The 21,149-nt window shown below is 38.3% G+C and overlaps 1 protein-coding gene and 3 long non-coding RNA genes across 5 annotated transcripts; 1 reads left to right on the top strand and 3 right to left on the bottom strand.

Annotated features, from left to right (window-relative positions):
- The first annotated feature begins 1,002 nt into the window (after positions 1-1,002).
- On the top strand, positions 1,003-1,638 carry LOC133734833 (uncharacterized). The gene is made up of 2 exons (XR_009858604.1): positions 1,003-1,217; positions 1,427-1,638. It is a non-coding gene; the product is annotated as an uncharacterized LOC133734833 (long non-coding RNA).
- A 2,231-nt stretch (positions 1,639-3,869) lies between these two features.
- Positions 3,870-5,610, bottom strand: LOC133733218 (probable 2-oxoglutarate-dependent dioxygenase AOP1). The gene is made up of 3 exons (XM_062160847.1): positions 5,139-5,610; positions 4,602-4,917; positions 3,870-4,296 (listed from the first exon to the last, which is right to left on the bottom strand). Exons 1-3 carry the CDS (start codon positions 5,510-5,512, stop codon positions 4,042-4,044), a joined length of 945 nt encoding a protein of 314 aa, XP_062016831.1. The 5' UTR covers positions 5,513-5,610; the 3' UTR covers positions 3,870-4,041.
- A 3,813-nt stretch (positions 5,611-9,423) lies between these two features.
- On the bottom strand, positions 9,424-13,782 carry LOC133734832 (uncharacterized). Of its 2 annotated transcripts, XR_009858602.1 has the most exons (7): positions 13,401-13,782; positions 13,209-13,307; positions 13,033-13,090; positions 12,445-12,516; positions 12,304-12,359; positions 11,445-11,515; positions 9,424-11,036 (listed from the first exon to the last, which is right to left on the bottom strand). It is a non-coding gene; the product is annotated as an uncharacterized LOC133734832 (long non-coding RNA). The 2 variants fall into 2 exon arrangements; XR_009858603.1 differs by lacking the exon at positions 13,209-13,307.
- A 2,785-nt stretch (positions 13,783-16,567) lies between these two features.
- Positions 16,568-18,532, bottom strand: LOC133734871 (uncharacterized). The gene is made up of 3 exons (XR_009858629.1): positions 18,477-18,532; positions 17,395-18,378; positions 16,568-16,917 (listed from the first exon to the last, which is right to left on the bottom strand). It is a non-coding gene; the product is annotated as an uncharacterized LOC133734871 (long non-coding RNA).
- Positions 18,533-21,149: the final 2,617 nt, after the last annotated feature.

The raw sequence follows: 21,149 nt of genomic DNA, 5'->3' as shown, positions 1-21,149 counted from the left end.
CTTGTCTCTGAAATTCTATTAGCAAACCAACACATACCATGTAATGTTCCCAGCAACTTTCAATTTCTTAAACCATTACTTTAATTTAATTGTTAGAATATGGACTAATGATTATGGACCAAGTCGCTAAACCAACCAATAATTCTTCCACCTGCAGGTCAATACCCACCATTAAAGGTAAAGCTTGATGCAAACAGTTATGGACGACTAGCAAACACCAAGCTAGAGATAACACTTCAATGGGAATACGAGATATCATCATTTCATGTTAAACTGTTTCACTTAGAAATACCAACACTTCACTTCTGGGATCAGCACATCTCAAAGATTTGTTACACTGCAAGCATAAAACATGTCTTGCTATAGATTAAGCATCTCAAAAATGCAATCCGAATTTAGTAACCCTTAAAATAACACCAGAAAACTCATCCTGTTGAAGCTTCAAGCTAGAACATCCAAATGCTTGATAATGCGGATGCCATTCTTTTTCCCTAAATGCGGCAGCGACTGGGGAACTCCACATGTTTGCTCCAAGGTATGGGCTAATAAAACACCCAAACCAAAGTTTAGTAAGTACGGTTTTTCTTTTCTTCCATTCAAAAAGGCTTAACAGAAGAGGGTACACTTCCAGGAACCAATCAATTCATCGAGTCAAAACTCAAAGTAACATAGGAAAACTACCATGATAACATAGAAGGAAATGTTGAAAATTACATGTGCATTGCATACATACCCAGCAGAAAGAATTTGCTGAAGCATTTTCCTGAGCATGCATGTCAACTGAACACTTCACTGTCACAACTCACAAGGTTTATTGAATGGCTGTTGGGATCCCTTTCCCAGGTGTTTTGAACCCGAAAAGCTTTTAGTTTGTCTATTGAGTTTGACGCAGGGGCGGATCTAGGCACAAGCTGGGTTGGGCTCAAGCCCCACCGGGCTTTTTGGGTCCACAAAAAAAAAAAGGTATATAGGTTATTATTTTATTTTGGAACACTTCTAGCATCTCAAGCCCCACCGCCGAACTCCCGAGTCCCGAACCTGCTTCTCTCCCGAGTTTCGGCGTCTCCGGCTCCACCCAGCCCCCACCACCGAGCTCCACCTCCAGCCTTTCAAGCCCTACCCAGCTTGGAGGTTTCCCGAGTCCCGAACACCTTGTGCAGCAACCTGCAACTAGCAATTTAGCAAACCCGTCTCCGGTCTCCGAGCTCCGCCTCCAGGTATCTCTCTCTCCGTCTTCTTCTCCTCCTCGGCTCCTCCTCTTCTTCTCTTCTTCTTGACTTCTTTTTAATCTGAGTTTCTGAATTCTGATTTTTGGTGATATGTAAATTGGGTATTTGGGTTCGATTTCGAATTTTCGATTTGATCTTGTTGGTTCTGATGTTTTGATCTTGAATTCTTGATGTTGAATACTTGAATTGTTGGACAGGGGCGGACAATGCCGAATTGCTGACCGGCACTTCAAGTCTTCAAGCTGCAAGTTTTGTTTGACTGTTTGATAACTTGATTTCCATTTAATTAAGGTAATGGAAATGGGTTTGATAAATGATAACTTGATACCGATTGGGTAGTCCGTAGATAGAAATGGGTTTGATTTTGATACCTTGATTTCCATTTAATGGTAATAAAATTCTTCTTCAATTGCAGTTTGTAACAACTTGTATGATTGTATCAGACTATCAATTGCACTCGGTCACTAAGGCATTATTGTAATTTATCATTATCCATATAAATGGTCCTGGTTGAACATATGTGGTTGATTAAGGCTTAGTTTGGGATTGCTGTGCTGTGAGGGGAAGCACTTTTGATTTTGCTGTAAGGGAAAACACTTCTGAATCTGCTGTGAGGGGAAGCAGCTGAGTGTTTGGTAAACTATTTTTTAGAAGTGCTGTGAGAATGAAAAGTAAATTCTGAGTGTTTGATAAGTTATAAATAAAATATTTTTAATTGGCGTAATTACGAAAAGGGTCACACGCTGAAGAACAGCAAAACAACTGAACTAATGGGAAGGAGGATAGTGGATTGTGAATCCAATCCAGAGAACACATCTCCTTGCCAGTTAAACAAGCAAAATGATCTGTGCTTGATTAACATCTCTATTGATCCAATGCCGGAAAAGCAACTGTAACTTCTCTAATGCTCTCTAACAAAGTTGCAGCTGACCAATTTGAAGATTATCCGATTCGAAAATCAAAGAAGAGGAGAATCGATGAGCCAAAAGTAAACCTTCTTTCATAGCCAAAACCTCAGCCAATAAAGTCACAAATTAGCTTCTTAGCTATAAATCAGTTCAAGCCAAACCAACCCATTTCCTCTCTTCAATCCATCAATGGCGTCAAGGATGACCAGCTTCCAGTCCAAACCCAACTACATGTTCCCGACCCAAAACCCGATTCACAACTCTGACGGAGTCTTCGAGTTCGACGAGGCCGAGTTGTGGGTCAATCCATCCAACGGTTCAAACCAGCCGGCTGAGTCCAAGAAGATGATGTCCACTATGGAAATCAATTTCTTTACCATCGATTCTCCATAACCCAACAACGGACATCCAACATGAAATAATGAATGTCCATCAAATACAAATATTATATTAACCATGAGGCAAATAAATAACCAGAACCCAACCCAAACATGTAAAAATTACCTCTTAGAGAGGAGAGATTCTTCTCTGAATTTTTTGAAGACGATGAAACTGAAGGAAAATATATGAACACTAAAATTGGAGAAGGAGAAGGGGATAAACGATATCTCGAATAGATAAATAAAGTACCATAGATCTAAGACTCAAACATTGTTTAGGAGAAGAGATTTGGATCAAATCCAGTGAAAGAAGAGGGAAGAGATTTGGGTCAGAGTGTCAGACCCAGTGAGAGAAGAGGGAAGACGCCAGAACTGAAGCAAAGAAAATTAGGACATTTGATGTAAATTCGAGAGGGCATTAAGGATAATTTTGGTAGTCTGTAAAGTTTCATTAAATCCTCCGCATCCTCCATTTGGTTTCCGCAAAAGCTGAAACGAGAAGCTCCTCAGAGCTGCTTTTGATTTCCTGCTGTTGGCAGCAGCGCTTCTCCCAGAAGCACAGATTTTGGAGTTTACCAAACACCCTCAATCCTATCAGAAGCGCTTTTGGGACCAAAAGCAGGTTTCAAAATCAATCCCAAACTGGGCCTAAGTGAAGTGATCTATTTCAGTACCTTAAGAGCAACTCCAACAGCTTCCCTATAATTTCTGTATTATATGGAAGCAAAATTTAAAGCTTTAGTCTCTTTTTCTTCTCCAACTCCAACAGATTCCCTATTTTACAACAATCTCTAAAATCTCCATATTCTTCCTTAAAATTTTAGAGTTTGCTGTAAATATAGGGAATTTGGTTTTCTCTTTCCTCACTTTCCCTAAAATAGGGATAGTTATAGGGAATCTGTTGGAGCAAAAGGCTTATTTTTCCCTAAAGTAGAGAAAAATCAAAATATGGGGAATCTGTTGGAGTTGCTCTAACAATATTTCAATTTGATGAAATATTTACAAAACTAAAAAGTCGATTTGCCAAGTTGTGATAAATAAATGTGTCTCACAACCAATTCCTTAAGTTGACAAGCAAAAAAAGTGATTCGATTGTGGACGAGCCCTATGTATATACACATGGCTTTCTCAAAAGTACGAACACCCTCGGTTAAACGTTAAACGCTAGACAATTAAATATGATATTCCAAAATATAAGTTAAATTGAAAACTACTTAGTAAAAGATCCCTCGCTTATATAAACTATCCAATTGAACAGTTGCCATTAAGTATATAAGCAAGGGTGGTTCCACTTATAAAAAAAGCCACAATTTTGCACTTCTAAACATTAATCGCACATATAAACGGTTGCGTTGATTTTTTTTCCCCCCAGTTCAAACAAACATAGATAAAGTTGATATGTTATTACATGCAGTTGATTCTCTCTCTCTCTCTCTCAAACACACATACATACTGTATTGCTTTATATGCACTACACTGTACAGAAAGTGTAATTAAATCACACAAATTAGCCTGCTATATTATCTAGTTTTCGACACCACAATAAGTCTTCAAAGCAGATTGAGCTCTCTGACCAGCCTCTGAAAAGCAAAATCCAAGAAACTCGACATTATCGAATGGCTTGAAAAGCAGAGGATGCTCTTCATCCACAACCTCCTCTGGGGCTTTTATTATGTAACCTGCTTTTGGGAAAGAGAACAATGCAGTGGAGTACTTAGCCTCATTTCCAGTCATCGGGTGTCGATGATGTGGACAATGCAGTCGACCATTTGTCCATGCCTGCACATCAAATCAGCACAAGTTTTATCATAGTTAAACCAATTAAATACATAGCAATTAGTATAGTTCTGACTTCATGGATCCAAGCATGTGCGTCACACGAAACTCACCGTTTCTGTTAAAATCAGAGCATTTAACCCAAACCAATAGGCGATGAGTGAAGACGCAGATGATATATACATGGTTTGATCTCATATATAAGCATTTGGCAAGACTATATATGAAGCACTGATTGTGGATTTCTTTACGTTTAGACTATTACTGTGATAGTATTTTCACAATCAAGAATATATAAAGCAACTCACATCGAGAGAATCACCAATCATGGCGATAAATGACTCCGGCGAAGGTTTAACATTGATCCATTTCCCATCTTTGGTTTGTACCTCTAGTCCTTCAACTTGGTTTTGGTGTAGAATGGTGACAATGTTCTTATCCGTGTGGGTGTACGGCTTAGTCTCGCTGGTTTGAGGGCCCTTATATTTCATGACTTGAAGAAGGTAGTTTGTTGACCCTATGTGTTCCTCCAGGTATTTCTCAAGTCCCAAGCTCTCCAAAATCATTCTCCTTATAATTTGATCCAGCTCAGATAGTTTCTCCGAGAAGGAATGAACAGTTTTGCTGCCATGAAAACCAATATTTGCAAGATAAGCATTTGATAATCAACTATTAGGTCTCATGCGAACAACAGCCGGAAATTAAGTATATTTTTCTTTTTGGTATATGGATTAATCAATGGATTATTGCATGTATGATTAAGAGTAAGAGTTTACCGACAAGATAATATAGCAGATATATTAGTTGTTGCCCCTATATACAGGCGGGGGAAAGAATGTACTGACCTAAAATTTGGGTTTTGTTGAGGCCAAAAAATGTTTGTGAAACTTTGAACTTGTCCATAGACGTTTGCTTCCTCAATACACATGCTCTCATATACCGGCACCACGGGGTATTGCCCGACATAGCCATGAAAGGGCTTTTGAGAAACGTTTCGCAATTTAGTTTGTAAAGGGAGGTCGAAAAGCTCTTCTGTTGCTTCAAATATGCCTTTTCGAACGTCTGAAGGAACTTTGTTAAACAAAGCCTCAAAGCAACCATACTCTTCGAGTGCAAAGCGGACTCGAGCTCTGACTGAGTCCCACTCGATGGTGCCTGGCTTGAGGTTTTGCCTGGAGAAATCTATGGTGGGAAGTTTGAGAGGTGCTCCTGATCCCATTGTTATATTTGGTTGGGTTTAGTAAGGAAGATAGAACAGCTACCTTGTTTGAGTGCGTTTTGGATGATCTCTTCAATCTTCGACTTCTCCATCTATTTATACAACTCGATCTGACGATGTCATTATGAAGAGTGATTGAACAAGTTGAAAAGAAAGAGAGTATACTTGACGTAGAATGAAGTCAAAGGTTATGAAGTATGAACTAACTAGGAGGTAATTACAATTGGGTAAATGAATTCTACAATATGTTAACATATGAAATACATAGAATTATCACTTTTAGAACTTAATTACTCAAATGAGAACATATACAATCACTACTTTTAGGACTTAATTACTCAAATGAAAACCTACGTACTTTACTCCAACGAGGACCTTATTTACCTTAACAAGGTTTTTTTTTCTAGTTACCTATTTTACTCTAATGAGAATCTTATTTATCTTAATCATGACTTTTTTTAGTTACCACATAAGTCCTCAAAATAGTAACATGAGTTCTCAAAGTGATAAATATTACATAAAGTAGTTAAGTAGAGCATGTATGAAAAATATTAATATAACTTTACGCTCCTTAGGTGGATATTAATATATCTTGATCGAGCCAACTCTATTTCAGACCTAATATTTGGTCTATATGTTTGTTCGTTTGTTCGTTTGTTCTTTTCTCAAATGATTCAATGCGTGGTCCTCATTTTTGTTTTATCTTTGTGGCTAAATTTATTTATTTATGTTCTAAGGTACAATCATTACAACTTCACAACCTAGCCGAATAATGAATCTATATATTCTCATCGCAGATAAGTGCTTCTGCATAATCTGCTTCTGGTAGTACTTAATCAATATAAAAGCATTGGGGATATGTACAAATTTTCTAAATGGTAGCAGGTACTGACTACTACCAATCACGTAATATGTTTTTCTGCAATTGCAGGCACGGAACCAAGAATTAAATTTGAGGTGGGCTATATTTACCTTATGCTGGGAAGAAAAATTATTCTTAAAAATTTGGCATAGTCTACTTCGTTTTGATGGAATATCTCAATTGCATAACACTTGTCAAAATATCATTCACAAAATGCATTTTGTTACCCAAATCTAACCATAGAAAATTAAATATTCGATATCAATACAAATTCAACTAGAGGGAGCAAGAAGAGTCATCACTAGATGGACTTAATCACTTTGTACTATGTAAGAGTCAAATTTAATCAAACTTAACCAAACCAAAATTAATAATACAAATTCAATCTCTTTTTTAAGAATCAATAGATTTGATTACTTACATTAGAAAATCTAGAAATACCCAAATTCTAATCTAAATTATATTCTAATTTCATCAAAAAAATTCATACCTCAATAAAGTTGAGGGAATGAGAGCAGAGACGCAGAGTGCTGAGGAAAGGAGAGAGTGACCTCTACCAGGTGAGAGACCGACGTTGATGTGCGTGAGAGGTGAGGAGGGGACGACAGAGAAGAGGAGAAAAGGGGAGAAAAGACAGAGAACAGGAGAAAATGGAAGAAAAGGTCAGGAGAGAAGTGGGGGATGACATAACAGGGGAGAAAAGACAGAAAAGAGGGGAAAGGGTAGACAAAGAGTTGTTGCAGTTTTATATATTATATATGTTTGAAGTGCTATAACTTAGGGTGTATATAATCATTTTATTTTTATCCAAAAGTTGGGGTGTGCTGCAGCACACCCTTAGTTCCGTGCCTGTGCAATTGCTAAAGTTTTAAGTTATCAAATAAGGGACCCTTCATTTTTAATTGGAATCCAATTACACTATTAAATATAACATCTTTTCTGATTACGACCATTTCAAGTATTAATATTAATGGTCCATGCATGACACATGAAGTTGGAGCTTTGTTAACCCGCTAAAATATATAATTCTCAAATGTGATGCACCATTTCAATAAATATTGGTGATGCATGCATGACACATGAAGTTGGAGCTCTGTTAACCAGCTAATTAAAGTATATAATTCTCAATTGTGATTCACCATTTCAAGTATTAATATTGATGGTCCATGCATGACACATGAAGTTCGAGCTTTGCTAGCCCGCTAGAATATATAGTTCTCAAATGTGATGCATGACTGCTTAAAATATAGGGCTTAATTATATATTATAATTTGAGAGGAATTCGTACGATAAGTCTCTAAATTAATTTGAACGCTTTATGGCAGTACATATGTACTTTGTTTATTTGAATATTAGAACATTTCACTAAGAAAAGTACCAAGGATAACAAAAATGTCATTTGGCTTCTTGCTTCCTAATCAAAACCCAATATTATCCTTTTCTTTCATACGTATTACACAACAACGGGTAGATCAGTTGGCCAGCTGTAAAATTTTTAAAGGGGAGGTTGATGGTCATCACCACGGTGTCAAAAGAATGGACTCCTCCTTAATCCACGTTCACTTAACTGTTAAAATTCATCGTTTGTATTAGACTAATTAAATTGACAAACATAGGGCCGTTTATGATAAAATTAGAAATGTAGGGACTCAACTGATATTCACTCTAATATACAAGGTAGCAAATTGAGTTTAGCTGTTTTTTTTTTTCCTTTCTTTTCTTTGTTGAGAGTGGATATTCACATTAGAAGTGACAAAATAAAATATAACTTATAAGTGGGTACTGACTCTTAATTGTATCGAGATCTTTTGAGTTAAAACTCAATACCTAATAAATGGTAAAATTTAGTTAGTCACAAGCCACCCTTATCGCTGTCCAACACTTTCCACGTAGCTTTAGGTTGCAGTATTAATATATTGGTCAACAAGAGTGATCATGTATTTTCCCTACAATGAGCCTTTTATATATATTTTAGCCAAAAATATTTAGATATTAATTAGAGAACCAAAGTCGGGTACAATGGCTCCAACAAATTCTTTATTTTAACTGTAAGTTTAACTATTTTAAAGAGCATGTTTAGAAAAATCCGTCTCTAGCAATCCTCTTAATGGTTCTCTATTTTAGCTTTTTAATATGGCTCAAAACAAGCTTTAGCAAGGTATGTTTTAGCCAAAGCAGCTAAAAAGCTATGTTGGGGAGTCATTCTTAAAATATGATTGCATTAGTTCACTTTGTATTAATTAGCTAGTTTGAATTTATATCATCTTTTGAATAAACAAAAGTAGCTTAAATTTATTCATAAACTACACAAAACAAGTAAAATGAATAATACGAATAAGAAACCCTTAGGTCGCCATCACTCCCTGCACTGCCATCAAAGATGGAAGCCTTGTCCGGCAACACCAATCTCTAAAATGCTTCAAGGAAACGTTCTAGTATGGCACTGTAGAGGGATTGTCGACATAGTAACACAATGAGCCCTCATTGATATGGTTCATGTGAGAAAGCCAAGCGTCATCTTTCTCTTTGAAACCCTAGGACAGAAAGCCCTAGCTACTTGACTCGATCATGAGAAGATTAGGGTTTATAGGTGGTTTCTGTGAGTCACAGGAAAAAGATTCTCAGGCCCTTGCCCTCTTTTGGAATGATGGAACCTCTCCAACAGATTTACAGGATATAATTTCTCCCTTGCAGAGTGCCTATGTACTAGGTAGGTTAATCTCTGACAACACCTTTGTGGCAAATGAGGCTGCATATTTCATGTACAAGCTTAGGCAGTAAGAAAAAGGTTTCTTTTCTCTGAAACTGGATATAAGTAAAGCTTATGACAAATTGGAATGACCTTTCTTCAGACATTTTTAACAAAGCTAGGTTTTGCACCTCGGTGGATACAGTTGGTTATGAATAGTGTGATGTCTGTGTGTTACTCTATCTTAGTATAAGGAGAACCAACTTCACCCAATTGTTCCAACACGAGGAATAAGACAAGGTGACCTTCTATCTTCTTATATATTTATTTTTTCTACAGTGAAGGCTTGTCTGCCCTAATCTCACAAGCTTTGAGCAATAATGTCATTCAGGGCCTTAGAATGGGCCCCCAAGTAGGCAATTGGAGATTGGGGTTGGGATGATCTTTGCACATGTAGTGGATTTGTGGCAGATGGTGGTAAGCGGCAGTATGGCTAGGTGCGAACCTAATCTAGATTTCTGGTATGGGATTAGATACATTCAGATCTTGTTGAAAATCCAGTGGAGATTGGGTGTGGCTTGGTTTGGAATCGCGCAGCAGAGAGCGGCGGTGGGAGTTACCCGTGCTGGGTTTGCTCTCCAGTCTGGGCTCGCGAGGATTTGCGGAGAGGTGATTTGTTGGTGCTCTACCGACGGTTGTCAGAGTTCGAAGGCGAGGGCGGCGAGATGGTCTTAGGGGTACTATAATGGTAGTGGGGTTACCTGTGCAACATTCATTTTGGGTTGGGTCCAAGGTTTGAGCTCTTGCGGCCTTAATCCAAAGGTGGGCCTGGTGTTTCTTGGGCTTGGAGTATTTCTGTAGGCCCATTGGGTTTTTTTTTTATATTAAAGTTTTTAATTATTTTTATGTTTACTTGGTAGTGGTTGAGTTAATAAGTTGCTACCAATATTTGGTAGGACGCAATGAGGTTGGTCCCAGTTTATGCATCTTGTGTACTTTATCTGCTCTAGGTAGGCGGCGAGTTTCTTGCACGGGAAAATGGCCGCGACCTTCTACTAGCAGTAGCGTCTCTCTGGGTTGGTAGTGAATTCCTTGTATGGTCAAATTATCGTTGCCACCTAGTGGCAGGGTGAAACTAAGTGTCGCCGACACTATGCCAATAAGTCAATCAGACGACAGATAATCTGCGTCGTCTGATTGCACAAATTTTTGTCGTCTGAGGCTCTGCCTTCTCTTGTGCAATTAGACAACGTATAAATTCTGTTGTCTGATTACATTCACACAACAAAAATGTTTTCGGTCTTCTGTTGTCTGATTGATTCCTCACAAGTACAGGTGTGTGTTATCAAGATTTCAGAAGACAGAAAACTGTGGGCAAACATGAAGACCAACAACAAAGTTCTTTAACTTATTTGGTTTAATTCTCATCTCAATAACAGTATTGAGAATTATTTGTTGTTAGTATTGGGTCTCAACTATAATTTATTGTCGTTGTAAATAAGTTTCAATTTCAATTATCTGTCATTTTAACTCATAGCAAAAGACATTTATTTGCGGTTAAACTTGCATTTAATATGTAGTCTGAATATATATAGAGCAATAAATTTTTTCTTCTATTCTATTGTTTTTCAATTGTTCCAACAACATATTGTTTTTTGAGTTTGTTGTTGTCTTGTATTTTAGATGACACATAAGTCTTCTATTGTCATTCATTGATGTTCCCATTCATTGTGGAAACTCCAATGTCATTACAACCATCAAATAATACATCTAAAATAGTCATTAATTGTTCCATGAGACCTAACTATTGAAGCTGACTAGCAAATAATTTGCAATGTACTCTAGAGCTTGGACATTTGTTTTTTCTTCTCTTGTGACTTGGCTGTAGAATATATTAAATGCTCTCAGCTCCTTCAAGATGCCAATCACTTGCCTTCAAAGTTTGCATAGAATTTTCACTATGGGAAAATCACCTGCAACAAGGGAGAGCAGGGAGTCTTGGTCAAACCATAACTGTGCTATAACACTTACTGAAGACTCTGAGAACATAGTAATTTTTATTGCAACAGTAAAGAAAATACTGAATGAAGACTTGATTTCAAGACTTTTGGTAAAACTGGAACTTCAGCTCCATGCAAAGAAAACTAACAGCCATCTATGACAATGAAAGCATTAAGAGATAATAAGCTCTTTCTGCACAGGAACATTTGCACTCTCAAGCATATTGAGTAAATATATTTATCCTGAAACTCTTTCTTATTTAATGGGTTAACGGCCTATAATGACATAATAAGGGGCACATCTTCATCATCCTACCACCACCAACAACTTGGATAAGCAAATTAGCAGTAAACAAGATGTGAAAGATATAGAATTCTTACCTTAATAGCAAGAGTATTTGCCTTCACTTCTTTTCCTTTGCATGATCTAAGCTTTGATTTATGAGGATCATCTGGTCTCCCAATTATGGTGTAAAACTAAATAATTAATATGGATATAATTTTAAAATCCACACAGTTGATGAATGACTTAAAAGAAATAGAGAATGCTTGTACAAAGTGGATGAGAGAATGAAATACAGGACATATGCATGCATCAGGCAAACACTATCCAGAATCATCAAGAGAGAAGTGAAAATTGATATGCAACCAAAATTCAAGGGAACTACTTTGCTCAAATGTCAAAATCATTGCCTACCATGATAAAAGAACAAATGCCTATATAGGAAATTAAATAGATAACAATCCAGAAACCACATAATGATGCCCACTATGTCAAGCTGATACGAGATACCCTGATGACCCTACAATTAATGATAGAAATATATGTAGAATTTTAGGCAAAATTTGTTGAAACATGATAGAATCTGGAACTTTGCATAGAAGATCAATCATTACAAGCATATAGACAATACTCATCATAGTGACAAGAGCACTTGAAGACCATCATAAAACATGCAAATGTCAAATAAACCGTATCCAGTTAAAACCACCAAGAGTGCAATTTGAAGTGCAAGAAAAAGTCAAGGGAATGCTTTGAACAATTCTCAGAATCATTGTTCCGCAAGAGAACAATTGCAGAGAAAGGGAAAAAAAAATTAATGCGCAAGAATTTAGAAAACAAATAATTGGTGCCATAAGCTAATGTGTATAAGGTACCTTGATGAACCTGTAATGACATGAGGTACCAAGTGTGCAAATTTTAAGGTAAACCTATTTAAACAAGTACCGTGTGACTGACCTTTCATAAGGGGGTTCCTCTGGAATAGATGGAAATTCGGAAGGATCTTCATCATCCTACAATCACCAAATATAAATACACTTGCAGCAGACATAGAGAAGTAATATATATCTTATTTTACCTCAAGAGTGTGATTATTACCTTCATTCCTTTTCTTTTTCTTGACTTTGTATAACAAGCTTTACCATTTGATGTCTCAAATCTTCTGCTATCCTGAATAGTGAAAATCAAATGATTAGTAAGTATATAATTTGGAAATACATATGAAAGATAAATGATTAAGAGTATACTTGTTCAAAGTAGGAAAAAAGACTATTGTAAGACATATGCAAGAGTCATGTAAAGACAGGCTTTCAATCACAGAGTATCTTCACTATCATGTTCAAGCCACCAAGAGAGAAGTAAAATTTAAAGTGCATGCAAAAAGAGGAAAATTGAACGTGTCAAAATTTTGGGCTACCATGACAAACAACAAATGCAGACCAAAGGCATAGATAAATAATTGAAAGCATAAGAATCCAGAAACTACATGAACCAGTTATATATAAAGTATTCAAAGACAAATTGTTCAAACATGATATACAATACTGTTTTGAACTTCTTTCGCAGTCAATAACTATTTATCAAGTTCCACTCAACCTTCATTGAGGAGTTTATACTACTTCAACATGCAATGTGCTGGTAAAGAAAAATATGAAAAATTTAAGTTCAAAAATAGATATGACTGACCCTTCATTGGAGAGCTCTGATCTGAAACAGGCGAAGGATTGGGAACACATTCATCGACCTGCAATCAACCCAATAATAAAACCATAAAATTTCAAACCAAGCCTAGCTGTACTACTTCTCTAGAAGCATCTTCAAATCACAAAACGAGGCATCTATAACCATAAATATGACATTACCTTAAGTACTCCCTTAAAACCCATATCCACCAAATCTTAATTCGATTACAGAAAACCCTTGAACATATAATTATCATAAACACTTCAACATGAAATTATCTGCAACAAAGAGAGACCCAGAACAGTTCTAAACACGAAGTACTCTTCAGCCATTTTAGACGAAATATTACAGCAATCCAATTGGCTACTTACTTGATTATGAAAATAAACGAGAAAAGCTTGAATGGTTTTCCGTATAGGAACATTTATGGCTCCATTGTTCTCTGACCAGGATAACCACCAAATCGATATTCCCAAACCGCAAAACTCCCAAATCGATAAGTAGCGTGAGTGAGAGCGGTTCTAGCAGCTGATCGATGGTTGAGTTTTCTGGTTGATTGAAACTAGGGTTTTTTCTTGATCGAAATGCACCACCGCGGCTAAATCCGAGATTAGGGTTCCGGTACAGCGATGCAAAAGATCTGTCGCGCGGGCTTGTCGTCGCAGGAGATCTCGAGTTTTCAGCAAAGTGTTTTCGAAGGTGGAGTTTTCAGTAGAGTGGAGTTCAGAGAGTTGAGAATTTTGGACAAAATGAATAAAGTGTCGGGCTTAAAGCTTCCAAAGGGAAAAGAAAAGACCAAAAACAAAAAAAAGATTAAATTCAGTTTACCGTTTTTTGGGCCTAAAATTAGTCCTTAAACGTTTTTTTTAATCAGATTGGTCATTGTACTCTCAAACAACATCACCCGAGTCCAAATTCTTCAAATATGACGTCATAAGTTGAGTTGGAGCCGACAAGGGGGCCCACACTTCAGCTTTTTAAACCCTAAAGGAGGGCAGAATGGACATTTCCATTTTAATATAATTTCTAATTTTTTTTTTCTCTCTCTCCCCCCTCTTCTTCTTCTCCTTTATATCGACGACCACGCCGAAACCCCTTCTCAATCTTTTTTTTCTTAGTCTTTCCCTCATCTTCTTCCTCCACCTCCACCACTTGATCGCCCTGATCCAACTTGCCCCCTGTTTCCAACCTCGCAGGCCCGAAATCCCCAATCTTGGCATTGAAATCTGAGTCTAGCAGCACCTTGTTGGGCTTCATGTCGCCGTGAATCACTGGTCCAGCAAAGCCTCCTGGAGGCTCCTGGGTGGGCTTGATGGTGGAGGTGTTAGTTTTGAGGTGGTGGAAATGGCAGAGGGGCTGAGGTTGGTGGTGGGTTTGGTGGTGTTCAAGCTTTTGGTCTTGAAGAAATTCAAGGTGGGTTTGATGAGAAATTTCAATTTGGTGGCGGTTTGGGTGGTCTGGATGGTACTGGATATAGAAGTAGAGGTGCTGCTCAAGGATTTAGGGCCAGAGAGTTGGGAAACAAGAGATGTAGAGAGAGAGAGAGAGATTATGTTCCCGGGACGACGGCCTCAACCCCAGGAGAGCTGGTGAGCTGGACACCGGTGACGGTGACATCCCTGTCCGTGGCGCCGAGCCAGCCAGAGTGCAGCTTGGTCTTCCTAATCGCCGTCGCCACCATGAAACCTAGGCGCCACAGACAATTCCAGATCTCTATTTGGCTCCTCGCTTAGAATCGGGAACTGTGGAAATTGAGAGAGCTCAGTTATGAAGAGTGAGAGAGGCTCAGAGATGAGACGAAGGAAGAAGAAGAGGCCATATTGGGACAAAGATGGGCCTTTTGCCATTGCGAGGTGTCTGTTGGTTTTTTATGGCGGTGGTTGCCGATATAGAGGAGAAGAAGAAGAGGGGAGAAGGGGGGGGGAGAGAGAGAGAGAGTAGAGAAAAAATAAAATTAGAAATTATATTAAAATGGAAATGTCCATTCTGCCCTCCTTCAGGGTTTAAAAAGCTGAAGTGTAGGCCCTCTTGTCGGCTCCAACTCAGCGTATGACGTCACATTTTGAGAATTTGGACTCGGGTGATGTTGTTTGAGAGTACAATGACCAGTCTGATTAAAAAAAAAGTTTAAGGACCAGACTGATTTTAGGCCCAAAAATCAGGGGGGTAAACTGAAATTTTTCCAATAAATAAATTGACTCCATTATATTCAAACAACACATTTCCTTAGCAAAGAGACTCCTAATGTTGGAGCTCCAAAAAACCCGAATCTCTTGGTCTAGGGTTTGAAGAATTTCTGCTCGTCCGGTGGCGGCTTGGGGTTGGTTTAGGGTTTGCCTTGTCGCTAACGAGTCGATGCCGGACGGGTGCTTGAATGCTAGTGCTTGGGAAGTCAAGAGAGAGGCTTTGGCTTGAGGTATTGGCAGCTTGGTTGGCGGAAGGTTTCAGGCGACATCTCTAGGAGTGGATGTTTGTTTTTCTGTACGGGGACGATGCACTCATGGAGGTCTTCCAGATCCAGCGGCGGTGCACGGTGCTGAATCGGCAGAGCGGGCTCGTGGGAGGCTCGGGTTAGGGCACTGCTTCGACGATGGCTCGTGGCGGCGTTGGTTTTGTCTCTTGGCGGAGCTCCGCGACGGGACTCTGGATTCGTGGTGGAGGTCGTGCGGAGGAACTACACCGGCCTGTACAGGAGGCAAATGGCTGAAGGAGATGGTGTCCGGACTTGGGTCAACCATTTCTGGCTGGGCCTTGAGTTAGGCCTTTTCTCTAGGACCTCTAGGGCTTTTTAATTTGGGCTAGGGTGTTTTGCCCTAGGCCCATCCCTATGTTTTTAGATTATCTATTTACAATAATTTCCTTATATTAGGAAGCTAAGCATTTATGTGCACTCTATTACCTCTCTAGCGCCTCTGGAGTAGTACCAAAGGAGGATTCTCGTTATGTCTACGTATTTATTTGTCTAATGAGTGGGTCTATATGTATGTACCACTGTGGGTACTACCACTATCTTCTTGTCTAATGCGGAAGGATATGTAACGACATATTATGGCTTTCGATTAATATATATATTGGCACCCGATTTGGGTTTGATTCAAAATAAAAAACAACACATTTCCTTAAATCTGTTGTATGAATGTTATCAATCCCTCTTAGTCAAAAGAGCATGGAGGGGGAGAATTTTAAAATTTCAACCATTATGTTCAGACAACAGAATTTTTTTATCACTGTTATTTGAATAAGACTACCTTTTAGGCTATAGATGAATGCAGATTATAGGTATATTTCTATCTTGAGCTAAAAAACGTTAATATGTTGTCTGAATGTCACCCTTTTTACTCAAAATAAAAAACGTGTGTTTTAATGGGTATTATGTAATGCCCCAATTTTGCACTTCTCCAAATTGGTTACGTTACAGTGCCGCAAACCTTTAGAAGCATAAGCTAAGCAAGCTTAACTCATGTCCTAAAGAGACGCAAGGCAATTTAACTAAAAAGAAAACGAAATGAAATGGCAAGAGTTGGCGGAAAACGAAGAGTTTAAAGCGAGGTGAAATTGAAAACTTTATTCTTACTTGTTAAAATGACATTATAACTAAACAATTGAGTGTTTTCCAAACATAACTACTTAAGTGAAACAAACCTGAATCAACAACTTACAACATTGAAAATAAATTCTAGTTTGGTTCAAACCATTTGAATACGAAGTTAAAAAGCTCAGCAAACATCGACAAAAACGAGATAACACTCACCTCTATCAAACAATAACAATTAAGCAGAGGTGAAAAAAATGTGTAGGTAAATATACTGAATAGTTAAAGAAAAATGTAGCACCCAGCTCAGTCCCAAAATTCTCCTCAATCCTCGTGCACAGTACCTGCAAGACCAACTATAGTAGGGGTGAGCTTTCGTCAAACATCAGCCCTAGCTAGGTTTGAAAACCAAATAGTAATTGGCGCTAGTTGAGTAACATATAATAAAATTAAATAAATTAAGAACTCCCAATGTGAAACCGTATGAAAACAAATGAGTACCCGGGGTAAAATCAAACCTAATGACCGGTCTAATACTAGCCAACTACATCTTCACCGAAGATTTAAATCTTCAACAACAGGTGAAGAGTAGCGAGAGTGTCCATTTACGCCGCACCACCTAGATCTAGTGTCACACCTCAAAGGATGTCAGACACTATCCCGTTCGTGCAGCCCCTCCAGAGGTTTAGGGGATCGAAACCCAAGGAAGTCACTATGCCCCGCTCACTCTCAAGTCATCTCATTAACTCAAGTGTTAAATCTTAAAAACCACTTCAAACCATAAAAACAATGTAGAGAATAAAATAGCACTAACTAGGGTGAAGCCTCCCTACCTGGAATCAAATATGAAGTAGCTTGATAGCTTGGCAATGGAAAACATATCGACGAACTAGCCACCACCTCTATCATTGTTCCTTTGGTGATCGAAGTCCACTGCATGTCCCCATTCCTAATAATAAAGGTCGCAAACTATCATTCCCATGATCCATTTTCTATAAATCCATAACTCGGTGTCGAAATTCTATTTCTGCTTCTAATATGTAGCACTATCTATATCTAGAATTTAAAGGTTCTCATATGGAAAGCCAAATAGTCCTGAACCATTGGAAATTGATTCAACAGAATCAAGGACTATCAAAGTAGGACACATGATAAAGAGATATATAAGAGTTGGCACAGCTCAAGTTTAGAAAAGTAGTAAAAATTCATTTTAAGAGCAATGAACTTGAAACTTTTCAGATCCTAAGTTGACATGTTAAGGTACAACATATTAAAATTTCAAGAAAAATGGAGTTCAGAAAGTATGGGAAAAGATGGACGAAGACAGACTGAACTGTGCAGTTTTCTTAAAAATTCCAGCAACATTCTATCAACTTAGAAAATTTGTCAAAAATTCATTTCGACTCCGATTGACATCAAACCAGTTGGTGATGGATTCTTGACATGTCTAGGTTTATGAACTAAAATCTCAGCATAAACACAATCAAGAGCCCTATGGATTTGATAAGTAAAAGTCCAGAAGGTCAGGTGCTGATATGAATGAACTTTTGAGTATGAATAAGCCAATATAACAAGGTTTTGATATCAGATAAAGGGAAAGACCGAGTCATAACGGGGGCAAATGGTAAGTTTAAGTATCACAAGACTTAATGAATATAAGATTCTATATGAAAATTGAACTAGGAAAGATGGAATTCAACAGATTGAGGCAAATCTTACCAATTGTAAAATCAATTTTGTGAACTCAAGATGGAAATGTAAACTTCATGGAATTAACTCGAAGTCGATGGAGAAAGATGACCCAATCTGAGTAGAAACTGAATTTGAAAGAGGATTGGACATGCAAACACGAATTAGAATCAAATATCAGTGGTATCTTAGAACATGATTTTCACTGAACTGTAAGCGGTCTCACCTTGATTGAGAATGAATTAACCGTTGGATTATCATGATTTTCGAGCACAGTATAGAGTGAGAATGAATTAATCGTTGGATTATCATGATTTTCGAGCACAGTATAGAAGACGCAATTTTGAACAACTTTCATATAGAAGTCATGGTGATGTGAACAGCAGAAGTGGCAGTTTTCAGTCGTCGAAGTTGGCTGACTGGATTGTCCAGAAGAGACTTTCACCTTGTAACTTTCTCTCAATTCAGAATTAATGAACCAGCAGAAGATTTGGCTCTGTTCTGAGTCACTTTTGCTACAGAAATGGAGTTTCACCAGGGATGAAAACGTTTGATCAGAGTAGAAAACAAAAGAGAAGGTTCTAAAGAAAGATTGGGTTTTCACGGGTGAAGGACGCGTGTCTGAACTGATGATCATGTTTCCTTCCTTTTGATTTAGTTTGACCAACCTAATGGTCCAGAGAAATGTCGTGTTACTTAACGATTTCAATCTCTAAAAAAAGAAAAATCGTTAACACCAAAAACCTCTACCAACTGGGACTGGGGGGGGGGGGGGGGGGTAATGGTCTGCAAATTTCCCAAGTACCAAATAGAATTCTTTAGTTTTTCAGGGTCTCACATATTCAGACAACATAATTAGATTTTTCTGTCGTCTAATAAAATGGGACAACAGAAAATTAGGCTTCTATCGTCTAATCTGTGTCATCTGATTAACTTTTTGGCATGGTGCAAATTTATATTCTTGTGGCAACATATAGTGGGAAACCTGTACTATTTGTAATGATGTTTATTCGTAATATAATTATCTTTTCAGTACGTCACCACAATTGTAAAGTGAATGGAGTAGCTAGTAGAGCACCCAATGCTTGTTTAAGTATGTTGTTTTAGTTAAGACTCCTGTTATTATTTCAAGAAGTTTTCATGATGTTTATTGTAATCTGGAATTTAGGCACCATGTCTTCCCATGTATTCTGTAGTTTCATTAATGAAGACTTGAGAGTAACCATACCGTCCTTATTAAAAAAAAATAAAAAATAATAGAAGCATTCTAATCAAAAGTAATGAAATGCATTAGACTACACTTTTTAGACAACGAAAAAAAAAATTGTCGTTGTGTGTTGATTGAAACTGTTTAATACAACATGTTTAGTGAAATTCGGTTGTATAAGGATGTTTCAGCTGTATCGAGAGGTGTTCGGTCCAGCTAAATCATGGGATGTCTCAACCTGCCACTATCGGTATCGGTCTTGCTTAATTATCTGTAAGACAAACAAAGGTGAGAGGGAAGACCGGGTGTGCCGACCTTCAACGCTCCGATGCCTAAGTCAGTATCGTTATAAGATAATGATAATGGAAAGCGATAGTAAACAGTTACCTCCTTTAGTCGTTGAGGATGACCTTCATGTAATGGGTTTGTGGGAGCTTGGTTTCATTTCGTTCGGTGTGAGACATTTGGGCTCCCAATACCGCCCCAAAGGGGTATCAGGATCCTTGACTGGGAGCTCTTTCGTTACCTTGTGATGGTTAGATGAGCCTTGTGCTTCCGGTACTTGTGCTTGGGAGGTATATCTATACCAACAAGTCCCCCAGGTCCCCAGTCAAGAGTTCTCTTGGGTGGGGAGTTTGTCCTTGGTAGAAGTATAGGAAGTTCAAGGCGAGTCACTGGCCACGTGGCTTCCGTATGACCATTACCCCCCCAGTCCCCCAAGTCCCCATCTAAGAGGAGTATTGGCTGGGGTGAAGGGATCATTTCCTGCCTTTGTCATTATATCGCTATTGGGTACCAGTGGTACTATTTCATGTGTCCGTTAGCGTATTTGCTATGCCCTGGCGACACGTGTGCTGTTGCCATTCATGTTTCGTGTGCGGGAAGTCCGGTGTACTAGATTCCATAACATGTAATAATGGCGTAGTGGTAAGGAGTCGAGGTGACGGCGCATGACCTCTGTAATGCTCAGACATGTCGGACACGTGGCGAGATCTGGTGTTGTTGTCCTTGTATGTCCAACGGTCCCTGTACTCTCGTGGACCCTATATATAGACGAAGGTGGGAGATGGGGGCGGCAACTATTCGCCATGTTCTGACTGAGTTTTGAAGGAGAAAAGAGGGTAAAGTTGGATCCTTTGTGTTGATGACATGCTGGTCAAGAGTCTCACGGTAGACGATCATGTCATTAACCTGGCAACAGTTTTCTCCATCATCATACGAAATGATATGCGCTTGAACCCGCAGAAGTGCATATTTGGGGTCGAAATAGGAAAATTCATGGGCTATATCATCAGCCACTGAGGCATAGAGGCAAACCCGGAGAAGGTACATGCATTGATCAGAAAAAATCGGAATGGGTGTAGGTTCCACCTCTTTGTCAGGAATCGATTCATGAATACTCAGGAATTTGATTACGAAGGGGAGAGATGGGTTTAGGAATCAACACCGATTTTTTTCTTCTCCCATTCTAATTGTCTTTGATTTATGACTATTTTTAATTTCAAGTAAGTAAACATGCCAAGTAAGGATATGGTATTTGATTTTATATCATTGTCACTTCAACAACCGTACAATACACGAGGGAAGTTAATTAGTTTTAAGTCCAAAAATCATGACCTATTTCGAATGTAATCCTGGTGAAATTTTTTGTTAATTGCGATCCAGTGACTAAGCATCCACATCAGCTTACTT

The sequence above is a fragment of the Rosa rugosa genome, chromosome 2, assembly GCF_958449725.1.
Source record: "Rosa rugosa chromosome 2, drRosRugo1.1, whole genome shotgun sequence".
NCBI classification, from domain to species: Eukaryota; Viridiplantae; Streptophyta; class Magnoliopsida; order Rosales; family Rosaceae; genus Rosa; species Rosa rugosa.
The sequence above is the reverse complement of the archived record's forward strand: the minus strand, read 5'-3'. Positions and strand labels throughout refer to the sequence as shown.